The following is a 16,590-nucleotide window of genomic DNA, read 5'->3' on the forward strand; positions in this document are numbered from 1 at the left end:
CGCATCTCCCTGTCGCAGTCCGGGTGTTCCAGGTAGTCGAGAACGAACTCTACCTGTTCCCGGAGTGCGCTCAGCTTGGGGATGGCTGGAGTAGTGTCACGCTGAGAGGAGTCCACATCATCATCGCCATCCTCGTCGTAATCTTCAAGTTGGGTACTGACACCTACAACTGAAGATGCAATCTCGATATCAGACATGGTCTGATATCCAGGATTGCCCTCGTCATCATCCAACCACTTACGCACTTCGTCCACATCGACATCGTCGCCATGCGCATGTAGACGTGCATGGAAATCGTTCACGTCTAAACCTAGGAAATTGTGCTCCGCATCCATTCCGAGAAGAAGACAAGACCAACCATTTTTTAGACTCTTAACAGGGACTTCCTTCCATGTACTGGCCCAGTTGTTGAGTGCAGACTTGATGTTGTAGCAGCGAATGTTTTCCAAAGTCCGCTGGCCTCACGTGTCCTGTCCCTCCCCGTGCTCGTCCTCGTCCTTGAGGACAGTCATCACCTCGTCCAAAAACTTCCTTCGGTACAGCCTCTTCATTGCCACACTCACTATATGGTCCATTGATTGGATGAGAGCAGTCATATTAGGTGGCATAAACATGCACCTAATGCGGCCATTCTCAGCCACCAAGTCCTTGTCGCACGGGTGGGCAGGTGCATTATTGAGGAGAAGGAGGGCCTTTACCTGGTCGCGTGGGATTCCCAGTGTCTTTGTCTGGTAATTGACGACCTCCTTGATGAAATGGCGGTGGAACCAGTCTTTGAAGATCTGGGCAGTGAACCATGCCTTCACAGAATGGTACCAAACGACAGGAAGGACATCCATCACCCCATGAAGACACCGAGGCTGCTTTGCACGGCCAACAATAACGGGCTTAAGCCGGTGCATGCCGTTAGCATTGGCACAACACAAAGCAGATATCCATTGCTTGGAGAGCTTGCGACCAGGTACACGCTTCTCTGTCTCCTCGGCTAGAGTATTCGTTGGCAAAGAGCAATAAAATAGACCAGTTTCCTCAGCGTTGTAGACTTGACTGAGAGAGAGGCCCTCCCTGTCGATCAAGCTCTTCACCTTGTGCCAAAACTCCTCTACTCCATCCTCGTTGGCGTCCAAAGTTTCGTCATGAGACTTACGGTTGGTAAGGCCATGTCGTAACTTGAACGCGAAAAGCCAACCCTCGGATGCCTTGAAGTCTGGGGCATCGTGAAGCCTTGCTAACTTCTCAGCAGCAGCCTTCAGCTTCGTGCCATGCATCAGCACACCAGCAGAACGTTGCTGTCGATACCAAATCAACGTGGAGTGGTCAACTTCAGCATACCGGGGAGTAAACATCATCTTCCTCTCCACGTTGCGTTTGTTTTTCGATGAGAAGTCAGCCATGTACTACATGAGTTTTTCACAGGATCTCTTGATATTAAACAAAGTAGATCGGGCCAGATTGAATTCACGGAGGATGCGTGAGGTTGACCATCCCGCGTCCACCTTGTCCAATATCTCCCTCTTCTTCTCCAGAGTCAAAACCACTCTCTTCCTCTTCTCAGGTGGCGGGGCCATCATCACACACACTAACAAGAGGCAGGAGAGCCTGCAGCAGGTAGGGCATCACCACAAAAGCGAGCACGTGGTCGGCCATGATGACAAGTGTGCACTCGCAACAGGAGATGGGCGGTAAGTGGGGAGGATGCAGGGGTGCTCTAGCAGACCGCGGCGGAACTACGCACCAAAACACAGCTGGTGCATGCCACGCGCACGAAGTTCAAATTACCGGGGGGGGGGGGGATTTCTTTCAAATTTTTTGCACTTTTGGGGCAGTTTTGGGAATATTGAATTCCGGGACCAAAATATCCGGAAAGTGAGTGTCCGGATAGTACAGGGATTACTGTATATACATACATATATATATATATATATATATGTATATATATATATATATATATATATATATATATATATATACAGGTAAGCCCTTAATTCATACGAGGGTTAGGTTCCCAGACCCTTCGCGTATGTGGTAAATTCACGTATATGTTCTGCCCTTGTGTGCACATAATTACGCATGTCTATTAAGTATATTACATCTGAATAATACTGTTTATGCACTACATACACCTTACAAACTAGCGTAAAGTATGAAAAACAACAAAAATGTAAGAAATTTAACACTGAAACCTGACAAGCACAGGCGTAGGTGGAGACACTTCAGCAGCCTGGTGCACAAGCCCTCACTGCCTCCCATATGCTACATTCTGCCTTCTTTATTGTATGAACAGTTGACTCATTCACCCCAAACATACGGTTCCAAGACAATTCACAGGCGTAGGTGGAGACATTTTAGCAGTCCGGAGCACTAGCCCCCACTGTCTCCCGTATGCTACGTTCTCCTTCTTTATTGTATGAACAGTTGACTCACCCCAAACATACGGTTCTGAGACAATTCACCATCAAGTCAATTCACCGTCAAAACATAGACGATTCCCCATCATTCTATTAATATACTTATTATTGATTAATTAATACTTTAATAACTAATTTTCAGGGGGATTTTATAACTCATATAAGTAAAAAACTAATGTACTGTACTTGCTAAATAATTCTATCTATCTATCTATTGCCAGACGCCTCAATCCCGTTTGGGGTGGCCACAAACAAATCGCCTCCAAGTCGCCCTGTCCCCCGCCATTTCACTGCCCTGCTCCCAACTCACACCCCCCTCTTTCATATACCTCTCCACCCCATCCCTCCATCTCATCCTCGGCCTCCCCCTCCCTCTTCCCCCCTCCACCTCACTCACATACACTCTCTTCGTCAGTCTTTCACCCTCCATCCTCTCCACATGGCCAAACCACCTCAGTGTGTTCCTCATAACGCTTCCTATCACATCCACATCCACACCACAACGCTCCTTTATATCCTCATTCGTCAGCCTGTCTCTCCACGTGACTCCACAGGCTCCTCTTAAATAACTCATTTCCACTGCTCTCACTCTTGACTTGTGTCCTTCCAACAATGTCCAAGCTTCACTTCCGTACGTTAGAGTTGGTATCACAATACTGTCATGTAGTAACTTTTTCTAAATAAACTGGTATGTAAATAAATGACGGGGAATCGTCCTGACAGAGAATTGTCGCCGACATTCCTCCCTGAAGTTTGTCCAACACTTTAACTTTCTCTGTCAGCAACATCACTTATGAGTCCGTTTTGGTGTGTTACCACATGCATCACTAGCACTATGCTTAGGCCCCATGTTGGCAGACAAGGCAAGCAATCACTGGAAGGCAGAAAAATAAGCCACAAATAACGATTGGCCAGTCACCCATGGTTCGACCGTCGGATTCAAACTGACTGTCTGTGGTGCATGGTAGACCGACCTCCCACACACACATACACACACACACACATATGTATGCACACGGGCAGCAGGTAGGTATTTTTATATTTTATTTATTTCTCTTGTATATTAAAATTATTTATTTGAATACTATAATTTTGTTTTAATTATTGTACGAAAAATTCATGGATAACTGAAATCGTGTGAAAAAAGTTCGCATGAATTAAGGGCTTACCTGTGTATATATATATATATATATATATATAAAAAGCAAGCTCAACCCCAACGCGTGGGTTTCGTTCCTAACATGGCGCGTTCGGCGCGAAACCGCGTAAGTTTTAACTACTCCTTATTTTGCTCCCTAGATCTCCTAAATGTGGTCTTTTGCTGTTATCTGCCATTGGTAATCAATATGAAGCACTTTAAATAGTTAGAAGGTTTATTTAATGTTATAACTTACAGTGCTGCACAGCAAAACTTCAACATAGAAATACCTAAACACAAGGCAACATTCCGATGCCGAAACCAGTCGGCGTCGGAATGTTGCCTTGTGTTTACGTATTTATATGTCGAAGTTTTGCTGTGCAGTACTGTATTTGTAAGTTATAACATTAAACCACTTAAAGTGCTTCATATTGATCACCAATGGCAGATAACAGCAAAATACCACACCCAGGGAGTCTAGGGAGCAAAATGGTTTCTGGACTATTCGCTGTCAAGCCAGTTCGCCGTCACAACAATAACAAGACAATCAGAGAAATTACCTGTGTAAAAAATACAGGTTCTCTCTTCAATAACAAGACAACATAGACTTTGATGAATCCCCCTGAAATATAGTTATTAAAGTATTGATTAATTAATATATTTATAGAATGACGGGAAATCATACAGGGTGCGAATTGTCCTGATGGGGAATCGTTCATGTTTTGACGGGGAAATGACATGATGGCGAATTGTCTTGGAACCCACCGATCGTGTGTAATCTATAACTGGTTACAAGGCTTTATTTAATGCTTTAACTTTCTTTAAGTGCTTTAACTTACAGGTGCATACCAGAAGAGTAAATATTTAACTTACAAATACAGTACTGTGGAAAAGCAGTATAGCAAATATTTAACAAACAAATAAAAAAGGTAATATTCTGACGCCTATCAGAAAACTGGTTATAAGACTATTTCTTGCTTGAACGTTATTTAATAATACTTTAACTTGCACATAAGCTTACCAGAACAGTACTGTAAATATTTAACTTACAAATACAGCACTGAGGAAAAGCAGTACAGCGAATCACATCACGTGATCAAAACAAACCTTGAGTGCTGAGCTGATGTTCGAGGATTTGGCCTATCAAAGACCTCTCTTGCGTAAATATATAGTTTTCGTAATGGTTCTTTAATCTTACATTATCTTACACATATCCCAGCACTAACCGTGTATAATTGCGAGCGCATTCGGCGAGAACGTGTTCCAGGCGAGTTTCCTGTATATATATATATATATATAAAGGAGCATTGTGGTGTGGATGTGGATGTGATAGGAAGCGTTATGAGGAACACACTGAGGTGGTTTGGCCATGTGGAGAGGATGGAGGGTGAGAGACTGATGAAGAGAGTGTATGTGAGTGAGGTGGAGGGGGGAAGAGGGAGAGGGAGGCCGAGGATGAGATGGAGGGATGAGGTGGAGAGGTATATGAGAGAGGGAGGTGTGAGTTGGGAGCAGGGCAGTGAAATGGCGGGGGACGGGGCGACGTGGAGGCGATTTGTTTGTGGCCACCCCAAACGGGATCGAGGCGTCTGGCAGTAGATAGATAGATAGATAGATATGCACATATATATACACAGACATATTTTCCCTTCCTTCCCCAAACATTCTCCCAACACATGATAACAATATTTTCCACGAACACTTGTGGCACATATCATAAACATTTGAGATAAGAATCATAAATTTGAGTAATTGTTTTAGCAAGGTACAGTACCTGTCTACTGATGTCTACCTGTCCACTGACGTTCCTTGTTCCTTGGCGTCGTTACCTTTGCTAGCACACCTGCCGCTAAAGCATTGCTCACCTACGCTATGCACCTAAACGAACACTCGCAGTACAGTTCACGTACATTCTACACACAATATAAGTTATCACTAAATGTCAGACGAAGGTACCGTACCTGTTCAATGACGTCCATCATTCCTTGGCATCGTTACCTTTCCCAGCTCACCTGCCGCTAAAATATCGCTCACCTATGCTACGCACCTAAACGAACACTTGTGGCACGGTTCACGTATATTTTACATAAAGTAGAAGTTATCACTAAATGTCGGACCAACGTACAGTACCTGTTCAACGATGTCTGTCGTTCCTTGGCATCGTTACCTTTCCCAGCACACCTGCCACTAAAGTATACCTCACCTACGCTTCGCACCTAAACGAACACTCACGGCACAGTTCACGTATATTTTACATAAAGTATAAGTTATCACTAAATGTCAGACCAAAGTACAGTACCTGTTCAATGATGTCCATCATTCCTAGGTGTCCCTATCTTCTGAGGACACCTGCCGCTAAGGTATTGCTAACCTACGCTACGCGCCATAACTTATGCCATCACGAGGATACGTGGCACATTTCACTTACACTTCACACTATATCATACACAAATACATGACTACCATAATGATTGCACCCTAACCTCTGCAATTATTCCCTTCCTTACTACTGTTCAACGTGACTGTGATGCAGCATCCTTCGCCAGGAGAGTACAATGCAACGCTATTGTATTGGCACACGCCACACTCCATCACGAACACTCGCAGCATGTTTGACTTATATTTCACATAATTCCATACGCATTTTCACTATCAGAATCACAATAATTCCATCCCTAAACACCTCTGATTATCCCTTCCTTCCTATGAAGCATGATGCCTGCCTCATTCCACACTATGGTTTATGGCATCCATAACACTTACTAGTTCCATTATTTCACCAAGCCAGCCACAATATCTTTCACACAAAATACAGTTTAGGCATTGGCTTCATTTTATACGTATTTGTACTCACGCCATAGGGCCTAGGGGAGGCTGAGAGGTGAAATGGCGTTACAGTGAACACGCTTATTGCCTGTAAGCCTAACGAATGATAACAGGCACAACTCCTTTTCGTGACATGTATCTATATTCCACCGACAATATCACATGCAAATATGCTCACAAATAATGGATTATCACACTGAGTCCATAGGGGCTTCGGCTTGGGTGGAAGGGGGAGAATTAGTAGGAGTTTAAAGGGACAGGACACGCAACGTAGCCCTACCGCCTGGCTGCTTGGGAGAGACTGAGGTTTATCGCTACGTGCTGAGCCCCATGAAGCGCCTCAGTGTTGCCAATGCCTTACCACAGCAAAGCAATGCGCTCACTAGAATGCATCAAAATTTGACACAAATTGCCCAGAAACTTAATTTTTGGCAAATTTTTTTGTGCTTAGGAACACGATTTGTGTGACTGTGCTTCTTTGTAACAAACCACATGGAACGCGAATTGCATGACTGTGCCTGAGAGGGTTAAGTACACCATTATGTTTAATATTCAAGGCGTCCTTAGGTCAAGGTAAACTACCTGATATTTGGAAGAAAGCAAACACTGTTCCACTATTCAAGAAAAGGAATAAACAAAATCCATTCAACTACCAACCAGTGTCACTGACCAGTGTTGTAAGTAAGATCCTAGAAAAGCTGATAAGGAAAGCTTGGGTAAAACATCTAGAAGAACACAGTATGATAACAGAGAGGCAGCTTGGTTTTAGAAAGGGAAAATCATGTGTTACTAATCTTTTAAGCTATTATGATAGAGTTACGGAAACATTACAGAAAAGAGAAGGATGGGTGGACAGTATCTATTTAGATTTTAAGAAAGCATTTGACAGAGTACCACACCAAAGACTTTTATGGAAACTGTACCATGAAGGAAGTATTCAAGGGAATCTTTAATGTTGGATGCAGGATTTTCTTAGAAAAAGGGAAATGAGAACAATATTAAGGGGAAATTACTCATGGAGGGAAGTGACCAGCGGAGTGCCACAGTGCTCGGTGCTGGCACCAATTATGTTATTAGTACTGTATATGTAAATAACATAGATAGTAACATTGGAAATAGAAGCTATCTAAATATGTTTGCGGATGATGCAAAAATTCAAAGGAAAATTACTAACACAGATTCATACAGAGAGCTGCAAGAGGAATTAAACAAGCTTCATGAATGGAGCAGTAAATGCCAAATGGAATTCAGTGTGAACAAGTGTAATGTATTTAAATTTTGTAAAAGTGAGAAAAGGCCAGATTGGGATCATAAGTTAGGAAGAACAACTGTACACATATCAGAAAGAGAGAAGGACATAGGAGTAATTATCAGTAATTGACTATCTCCAGATGACCATATCAATGAAAAGATACATAACATGTGTACATTGCTTGCTAATATGAGAATGGCATTCACATATGTAATTGAAGACATGTTGAGAAAGATAAAAACATCATTCATCAGACCAATCCTGGAATATGCATCAGTAGTATGGAATCCTCATCTCAAAAAACATATAGATCTATCTGTCTATCTACCTAGGCTGCTTCCCCCAAGGAAAGGGAGGTAGCCGAGACAGGACGACACACTTCCAATTTACCCATTCACTCAAATATATTCATTCACATCTTAACCCCAAAGGGGAAAAGGGACAGATCCTTACCACACCACACCACACGAGGGTCAACTGCACAGTGTAATCAGTGACATCCGCAGAAGGGTTGGTTTATCCCTGCCACATCATAATAGATCCATCCCCTTACCCGCACATGACGTGATGAGTTGATCAGTCAAAATGTGGGAGAATATCCCCTCAGGGCTGCGTCATCCTTTACTCATTCAGTTTCTTTCCATTCATTTCTGTCACACACAGCCACTTTTCCTTGCTCAACAGACATCCCTCTCACATCCAACGGTCACTTCACACTGTCCATCCATCCTATTCGTGGTCTTCCTCTCAGCCTTACACCTCTCGCATGAGATCTAGTTATCTTTTTCCCAGTTGCTTATTATCCATTCTCTCCATATGCCCAAACATCGCAACACCCTCTGCTCAACTTGATCAGCCATCTCCCGAACAACTCCAGTTCTCTTTAGCACTACATCATTTCTCACTCGATCCATTTGCGTCACTCCACACATACTCCTCAGACACCTCATTTCCATTACATTCAAGCTTTTCCTTTCTGCTATACCTATATTCCATGTTTCAGCCCCATATAATGCAGTCGGTACCACAACACCCTCATTTGGCCTTCTCTTTACATCAGTTCTAAGCGAATGACATCTAAACACTTTTTTCATTCCTCCCAGCACCTTTCCTACTTCATTCATTCTGAATCACTTCTGCATCTATTCTTCCATCCACAGCAACATGTGACCCTAATACCTAAAACACTCCACCTCCTCAAGCAAGTCACTATTCAAAACTATATTCATCCTCCTACCATCTACCAACCTCGTACACTTCATCATTTTACTCTTATTCTCATTTACTTTCAATTTCCTTCTTTCACACACCCTTCCAAACTCCTCTACCAACTGTCTCAGTCTCTCCTCTGAATTAGCCACCAGTGCAGTATCATCTGTAAACAGCAGCTGCTTCAGATTCCACTCTCTACCATCAACATCTACCAGACTCAGACCTCCACCTAACACTGTTGCATTCACCTCCCTTAAACACATATCCATATAAATATTAAACAACCAAGGTGACATCACACATCCCCGCTACAGCCCCACTCTTACGGGAAACCAATCACTCACAGTATTTCCCACTCTTACACACGCACTACTATTTACATAAAAACTTTTCACTCCTTTTAGTAACCTACCATCAAGTCCATACAATCTTAAAACAGTCCACAAAGCCTCCCTATCAATTCTATCAAACGCTTTCCTTAGATAAGATTGAAAAAGTACAAAGGGCAGCTGCAAGATGGATACCAAGCTCGAGGGATCTAAGCTACGAAGAAAGATTAGAAAAATTGAATCTACCAACACTACAGGAGAGAAGGAAAAGAGGAGACATGATTATGCTATATAAATGCATCTTAGGGGAAGAGAAAATAGACATAAATGAATATATAACCTATGGGGAAGCATCAGCAAGAGGACACTGCAAAACACTACATAAAAAGAGAGGTGATAAAGACGTAAGGAAATTCAATTTCCCAAATAGGGCAATTGATCAGTGGAATGCACTACCGAATGAAGTAGTGTGTGCCAAAACTATTCACAAATTTAAGGATGTGTATGATAAAAATGGTTTAATGCACGGGCCAATACGAGCTTGACTCATTCCTGTAAAGATACAATTACGTAACACACACACACACACACACACACACTATAAATTTCTTGAGTTTTATTGTATTGCTTTGTGATGAAGCTAATGACTCATGTTACTATATAGACAAAAAGAAGTGATTTCAGCTTTTTTAACATCATGTGTAGAGACTAAGACCTCTTATTTTGCCATCAGATTATGCAATACGACCGTCCAAAGTTTTGTATGTGGTTGGAGGCAAAGCTGAAGGTTCTGCCAACGAAGAACTCTGGTGGAGTGGAGGCAGTTAGTCGGGGAGAGCTGGTGGAGTTCCACAAGAGCGTGACGCAAGCTGAACGCACCAAGGAGATCACCCGGGCACTTGTTGATTTCTCCAGATTCTTCAGCTGACATCCCACCCACTCCTAGACCACCATGCCAAAGATACAGCCACCTTTAGCAAGGGGTGGTTCAATGGCTGGCCATTTGTTGGTTAAAGTATTGGGTTGGGTGGCCTTTTGCTGGTTAAAGTAATGGGTTATATGGGTGCTGGACCGACTGCTACATTGTTTGCCGTGTTGGCTGGGTAGAAGTTTGTCTCCCTGGCAGGGGGCCATATTCTTGTTGGCTCTGGAGATTTTGAATAATATCCTCTAAAGTGATTTCAGATAATCTCTCCCAAGCCACTATGAGTCGAGTCCATGTATTTTGATCCTGTAATACCACTAAGGAAAGTAGGTTGGTACTGTGCCCATACAGGTAATGAATTACAGTATTTTTGTCTAGCCTGAGGCCTCTGCTCCGCAAAGGGGGTTAAATGGGTTTGGTTATCTTACAGGTGCAAACTTTGTTGATAATGAAAACAAATAAGTGACATACAGGACAATATGAAAGAATAATTTGAAAAAAAAAAAAATGCAGAATGAGGAACTGCTATAGTTCTTCCTATTCCAAGAAGAGTATGACCTAAGATGTGCTATGTGTGAGCTAGATGATTGTCTGGCATGATTTGTTTTTTGCTAGATGATTGTCTGTTATGACTAATATATATATATATATTATACGGTATATTATATATATATATATATATAGGATGAAGCAGACTGTGCCTCATTTTGCACACCAGGTAAATGTGTATGTCCGGGTATTTCAGACCAGTACTGATCATCAGACAGTCATCTGAGTGTGGCAGCCAGATATCTTAGTGCAATTTGCAGTGGAATGTATCCAGGTTTCAGGAGTCTTGTGGTGTGACATCTGGATTCCAACAGTTTTGTGGTGTGATATACTGAGCAAACATCACACATGACAGCCAAGAGAACCAGCTGTGGGTTGAGACTTGACCATTGTTTTTTATTTCCATAGGTAATTACTGAAGTGACAGCTGCTTGAATGCTTTTAAGCCCTATGACTTTTGAACATATTGTTATGTGTAAGTGTTGGAGAGAAAAGCAAAACTTTTAGCTCACAGAGCAGAATTGGGTATTCATTACTTGATCTGTTGTATGAAAAAATAAAAAATTGGTGTATTTTATTTTTATAATTTGAAAATACAGTACTGTGTAGCATAATAATAGAAGTTTGTAATGCTGACATCAGAAACAAAGGTGCTTTAATGTGTGTTAAGCATTCTAAAAAAGAAGTCGTCAAAGAGCAAGTGCATTATTTAGCCTGAGTGAAAGAATACTTTGTATAAAATGTAGAGTTCATTTTATATTTTTATTCAATGTATGGACATGTGGAACTTGTTGAGACCTTCTCACTGAGGCTGGTGCCGAAAATTCCAGTGTAACGGCATTCGCTTCCGACTTGTGATACTGGATATTTGTTTGACAAGGCATGAATGTGTGTCTCCCAAGTTCTTATGTGTGTGTTTGCTGTGTATGTTTATGAATAACAGTATGCTATATTATGTGTGTGTGTGTCACATCCTCACATAGTACAGTATGTTTATATGATAATATATACTGTATTCATGTTCATGACTTAGTGTATGATTGTCTCTGTGTGTGTGTGTGTGTGTGTGTGTGTGTATGTGTGTGTGTGTGCGTGTGTATGTGTGTGTGTGTGTGTGCTCGTGTGCCAGCATGCATGCATGTGTGCGTGTGTGTATGTGTGCAAGCATGTGTGCGGTTAAACAACATGCTCGTGTGCATCTGTGTGTGTGTCTGTCTGTCTGTCTGTCTGTTTGTCGTATGCAAGTCTCATACGCTAGCCGTCTAAAGATTCACTGTGCCTAAATTGTTTTAAGCTTGGATATAACTAAGGCTCATTATTGAATTGTATTTGGGTAAATAATGATATATATTTTCATTTGTGGCTCTGAGTATGTATATGTAGGCTTTGTGTGTGTGTGTGTGTATATATATATATATACATACTGTCATGTCTCCATGGTTGTTCAATCTGTACATGGATGGGGTAATATAAGAGGTACAAGGTAGGGTAGTGGATGTTGGAGTGGCCCTGGTGAGAGAGGATAGTGTTTGGAAACTCCCTGTACTGTTGTTTGCAGATGATACTGTGTTGTTGAGTGAAGATGGAGGAGAGCTGCAAGGCTTGGTGGATGAGTTTGGGAGTGTGTGTAAGAAACGGAATCTAAAGGTGAATGTAGGGAAGAGTAAAGTGATGGTCTTTGAGAGAGGTGAAATCAGTGAATGTACAACGAGGTTGGATTGTGTGGAATTGGAAAATGTGAGTACGTTTAAGTACTTGGGTAGTGTGATGAGTAAGGATGGAGGTTTGGAGGGTGAAGTGCTTGAAAGGGTGCAGCAGGGAAGAAAGGTTGCTGGTTCTTTGAAAGTAGTGATAAGAAACAGGGAAGTGCACATGGAAGTGAAAAAGTTACTACATGACAGTATTGTGATACCAACTCTAATGTATGGAAGTGAAGCTTGGACGTTGTTGGAAGGACACAAGTCAAGAGTGAGAGCAGTGGAAATGATTTATTTAAGAGGAGCATGTGGAGTCACATGGAGAGACAGGCTGACGAATGAGGATATAAAGGAGCGTTGTGGTGTGGATGTGGATGTGGATGTGATAGGAAGCGTTATGAGGAACACACTGAGGTGGTTTGGCCATGTGAAGAGGATGAAGGGTGAAAGACTGACGAAGAGAGTGTATGTGAGTGAGGTGGAGGGGGGAAAAGGGAGGGGGAGGCTGAGGATGAGATGGAGGGATGGGGTGGAGAGGTATATGAGAGAGGGGGGTGTGAGTTGGGAGCAGGGCAGTGAAATGGCGGGGGACAGGGCGACTTGGAGGCGATTTGTTTGTGGCCACCCCAAACGGGATTGAGGCGTCTGGCAATAGATAGATATTTTTGTGTATGGGAGGGAAAGTATGGGATGGGACATTTTCTTGTGCCTGAGCTTCCTGACAGTGGCAGTGCAGCCTTCACTTAGCAGACATATACAGTACCCGGTATTACGAAAGGAGTGTCTAGCAAACATTTTTTAAAAGGGCATGAGTTTTTATTTCCTTCCTCTTTGGTCTTTCAGTCCTTCATTCTTTCCTCTTCCTTCTGCCTACAGGTGACTTTACACTCCCTCTTCTGACTTTCTTTCCTTCATTCTTTCCTCTTTCTTCTGCCTATGGGTGACTCTACACTGAGTGACAAGCCAAATGGTTTCCTGTACACTAGGAAATCATTTAGTACGCTGGGTGGTAACCACATAACCAAATTATGGCGCCTGGTGGTTTAGTTGGTAATTAAGGTGCTCCAGTCATATTGAGCCGGCGTAGGGTTACTGTATTTCCAAGGGGTGGTTTGGGTTTATTGCTCACGTAATGCCACTCGGATGAGTGAGGCTGGTCACTCTCATCTTAAATGTCTGGACCAACTTGCCAAGCCGTGGGCTTCTATGCTCCTCTGGGAAGCGACAAAGGATTGGATGATGGATGGATGTGTATATATATATATATATATATATATATATATATAGAGAGAGAGAGAGAGAGAGAGAAGAACGACTGTAAACATGATTGGTTTTGGGGGTGTGCAGAGAAGGAATGCAGTGCCAGGAGACATGATACTCACACAGGTGAAGAGTGCTGTGAAGTGGCTGAAAAATGGGAAAGCAGCTGGGGTTGATGAGGTGTATGCAGAGATGCTTAAGTGTATTAGAGAGTGGAAAGAAATGCTTGTTGGAGATATGTAAGAAGGCATGGATGAGTGAAACTGCCTGCAGAGTGGAAAAAGGCTGTGATTGTATGCCTGTACAAAAATAAAGGTGACCGAAGGAAGTGCAGGAATTATCATGGCATAAGTTTATTGAGTGTGGTAGGGAAGGTATATGGATGAATTATTACAGAGAAAGTAAGAGAGATCTCAGAAGTCCTAGTGAGTGATGAACAGAGTGGCTTGAGGAGTGGCAGAGGATGTGTGGATCAAATATTTGCATTGAGACAGATAACAGAGAAGGCTTGTGAGAAGGAACATAAGGTGTTTATGGCATTTATGGATCTGGAAAATGCATACGACAAAGTGGACAGAGAGGGATTGTGGAGAGTTTTGCGGATGTACGGTGTAGATGGTAAGCTGCTAGATGCCATCAAGAATTTTTATGATGGTAGTGAGGCATGTGTAAGGGTTAATGGGCATCCAAGTGAATGGTTCACGATTGGTGTGGGCGTGTGACAAGGTTGTGTGCTGTCCCCATGGTTGTTCAATATATATATATATATATATATATATGGATGGGGTGATGAAAGAAACAATAACACAGGTAACGGAGAGAGGGATGGCGTTGGTAATGAATGGTGATGGATGGAATATCTCAAATTTGTTGTATGCTGATGATGCAGTACTGCTTGCAAATACCAGACAAGAACTTGGTAGGCTAGTGCAGAGTTTTGCTGATGTCTGTGAGCATCGTGCCTTGACAGTAAATGTGGAAAAGAGTATAGTGATGCTTACTGAGGGAGGAGGTGACTCCCAGTGCGATGTTACAGTGAATGGATAGAAACTGGAATTGGTGAAAGAGTTCAAGTACCTAGGTACAGTGATAGAAAAGAGAGGAAAGTGTGCAAAAGAAGTTGAAAGTAGAGTGACACAAGGAAGAAAAGTAGCTGGTGCAATGAAGGCCTTGATAAGAAACAGAGGCTTGAGTGTTGCAGCTGCATGAGGCTTACATGCAGGAGTGTCAGTGCCAACTTTAACTTATGGATGTGAGACTATGGTGTGGCATGAAAATGAAAAGTCAAGAGTAAGAGCAGTGGAGATGGGACTGCTGAGGAATGTATGTGGAGTATAGAGGGTGGCTAGGATACAAAATACTGTAATGTGATTCGTGAAAGATGTGGAGTGAGGAAGTCTTTGGATACCAGAATCGAAAAGAGTGTACTGGGATGGTATGGTCATGTGGAGAGAATGGATAACAATAGAGTGGTGAAATAGGTATACCTGAACGAATTTGGAGGAGGGATGAGGCGAGAGAGGCCAAGGAGAAGGCAGAGAGATATGGTGGATGTGTGTGTGAGGAAGAGAGGTTTAGAAGTTGGTGAGGCTAGGGAACTGACAAGAGGTCGAGCTGGCTGGAGGAATGTTGTAAGAAGAAGTGCATGATCAGGGATTTGGCACTCCTTTTTAATGTGGCAGCATCTTGATTGACTTAGTCGGATACGTTTATGTGAAGCTACAGAACGTGATGAATGTTTTTGACGTATCCGATAGAGCCAGGATTCCAGGGGCTTGAGTGATAAGTGATTGGAATGTGGCCCATTGGACTGGGCATATTTGGGCTGTCTAGACATTGCTACTCCTCACCCTGCCCTAGGGTCGGAAAGGAGGTCCAGATGATGATGATGATTCTCTCTCTCTCTCTCTCTCTCTCTCTCTCTCTCTCTCTCTCTCTCTCTCTTTCTCTAAAGAGAAGGAATTGTTTGTGTTTGGGATTTCCTGGATAGAAAATTGTTACAGTACTTAAATATTTGGTGATGATGATGGATGTATTTCCAGTTCTCTTGGTCTGCAGCTTCCCTTCATCCACATATCTGTTATACAGGTGTGACTTGTATGCTGTATATAACCTTGTCCTCATCAGAGCCTCCATTTATTGGTATAGTTGAAATGCATCCCATTCAAGAGAACTGGAAACATACTTTGTCTTGTGAAGAGTACAGGATTAATGCCAGGAGTGATTGCAAACATAAACATTCATCTCTTTCTCTCTCTCTATTTCTGTGTGTGTGTGTGTGTGTGTGTTCGTTCTTACCTAATTGTATCTTAATAGTCAAGCTCGTACAGTCCCATGTATTAAGTCACTATTATCACGCATATCCTTAAATTTATTAATTGTTTTGACACACACAGTTTCATTCAGTAGTGCATTCCACTGATCAATTGCCCTATTTGGGAAACTGAATTTCCTTGTCTTTATCACATCTTTAATTTTTTGCAGTGTCATCTTGCTGATGCTTCCCCAAAGGTTATATATTCATTTATGTCAATTTTCTCTTTCGCTGAGATGCATATATATAGCATAATCATGTCTCCTCTTTTTCTTCTCTGCTGTAGTGTTGGTAGATTCAGTTTTTCTAGTCTTTCTTTGTAGCATAGATCCCTTAAGCTTGGTGTCCATTTTATAGTTGCCCTTTGTACTTTTTCAATCTTGTCTGTGTTTTTTGAGATGGGGATTCCAGATTGCTGATGCATACTCCAGGGTTGGTCTGATGAATGATGTTATTATCTTTCTCAGCAAGTCTTCATTTTTATATGTGAATGCTATTCTCATATTAGCAAGCAGTGTACTGTATACATGTTACGTACCTTCTCTTTGATGTGGTCAGCCGGAGATACTCTGTTATTGATAATCACACGTAGGTCCTTCTCTCTTTCTGATATGTGTAGTGTTGAACTTCCTGTCTTATAATCCCAGTCTGGTCTTTTTTTTACTTTTACCAAACTTAAT

At 42.3% G+C, this 16,590-nt stretch overlaps 1 protein-coding gene across 1 annotated transcript in view; it reads left to right on the forward strand.

Annotated features, from left to right (window-relative positions):
• The window catches only part of Tnpo-SR (transportin 3), a 453,809-nt gene extending 443,251 nt beyond the window's left edge, over window positions 1-10,558 (forward strand). The window contains exon 17 of the mRNA XM_080278214.1: window positions 9,899-10,558. Coding sequence (XP_080134340.1) covers window positions 9,899-10,093 — 195 coding nt within the window. The 3' untranslated portion in view covers window positions 10,094-10,558. The remainder of the gene's footprint in view (window positions 1-9,898) is intronic.
• The last annotated feature ends 6,032 nt before the right edge of the window (window positions 10,559-16,590 follow it).

The sequence above is a fragment of the Coenobita brevimanus genome, chromosome 72, assembly GCF_032717465.1.
Source record: "Coenobita brevimanus isolate Jiangsu-jjx chromosome 72, ASM3271746v2, whole genome shotgun sequence".
Taxonomy (NCBI): domain Eukaryota; kingdom Metazoa; phylum Arthropoda; class Malacostraca; order Decapoda; family Coenobitidae; genus Coenobita; species Coenobita brevimanus.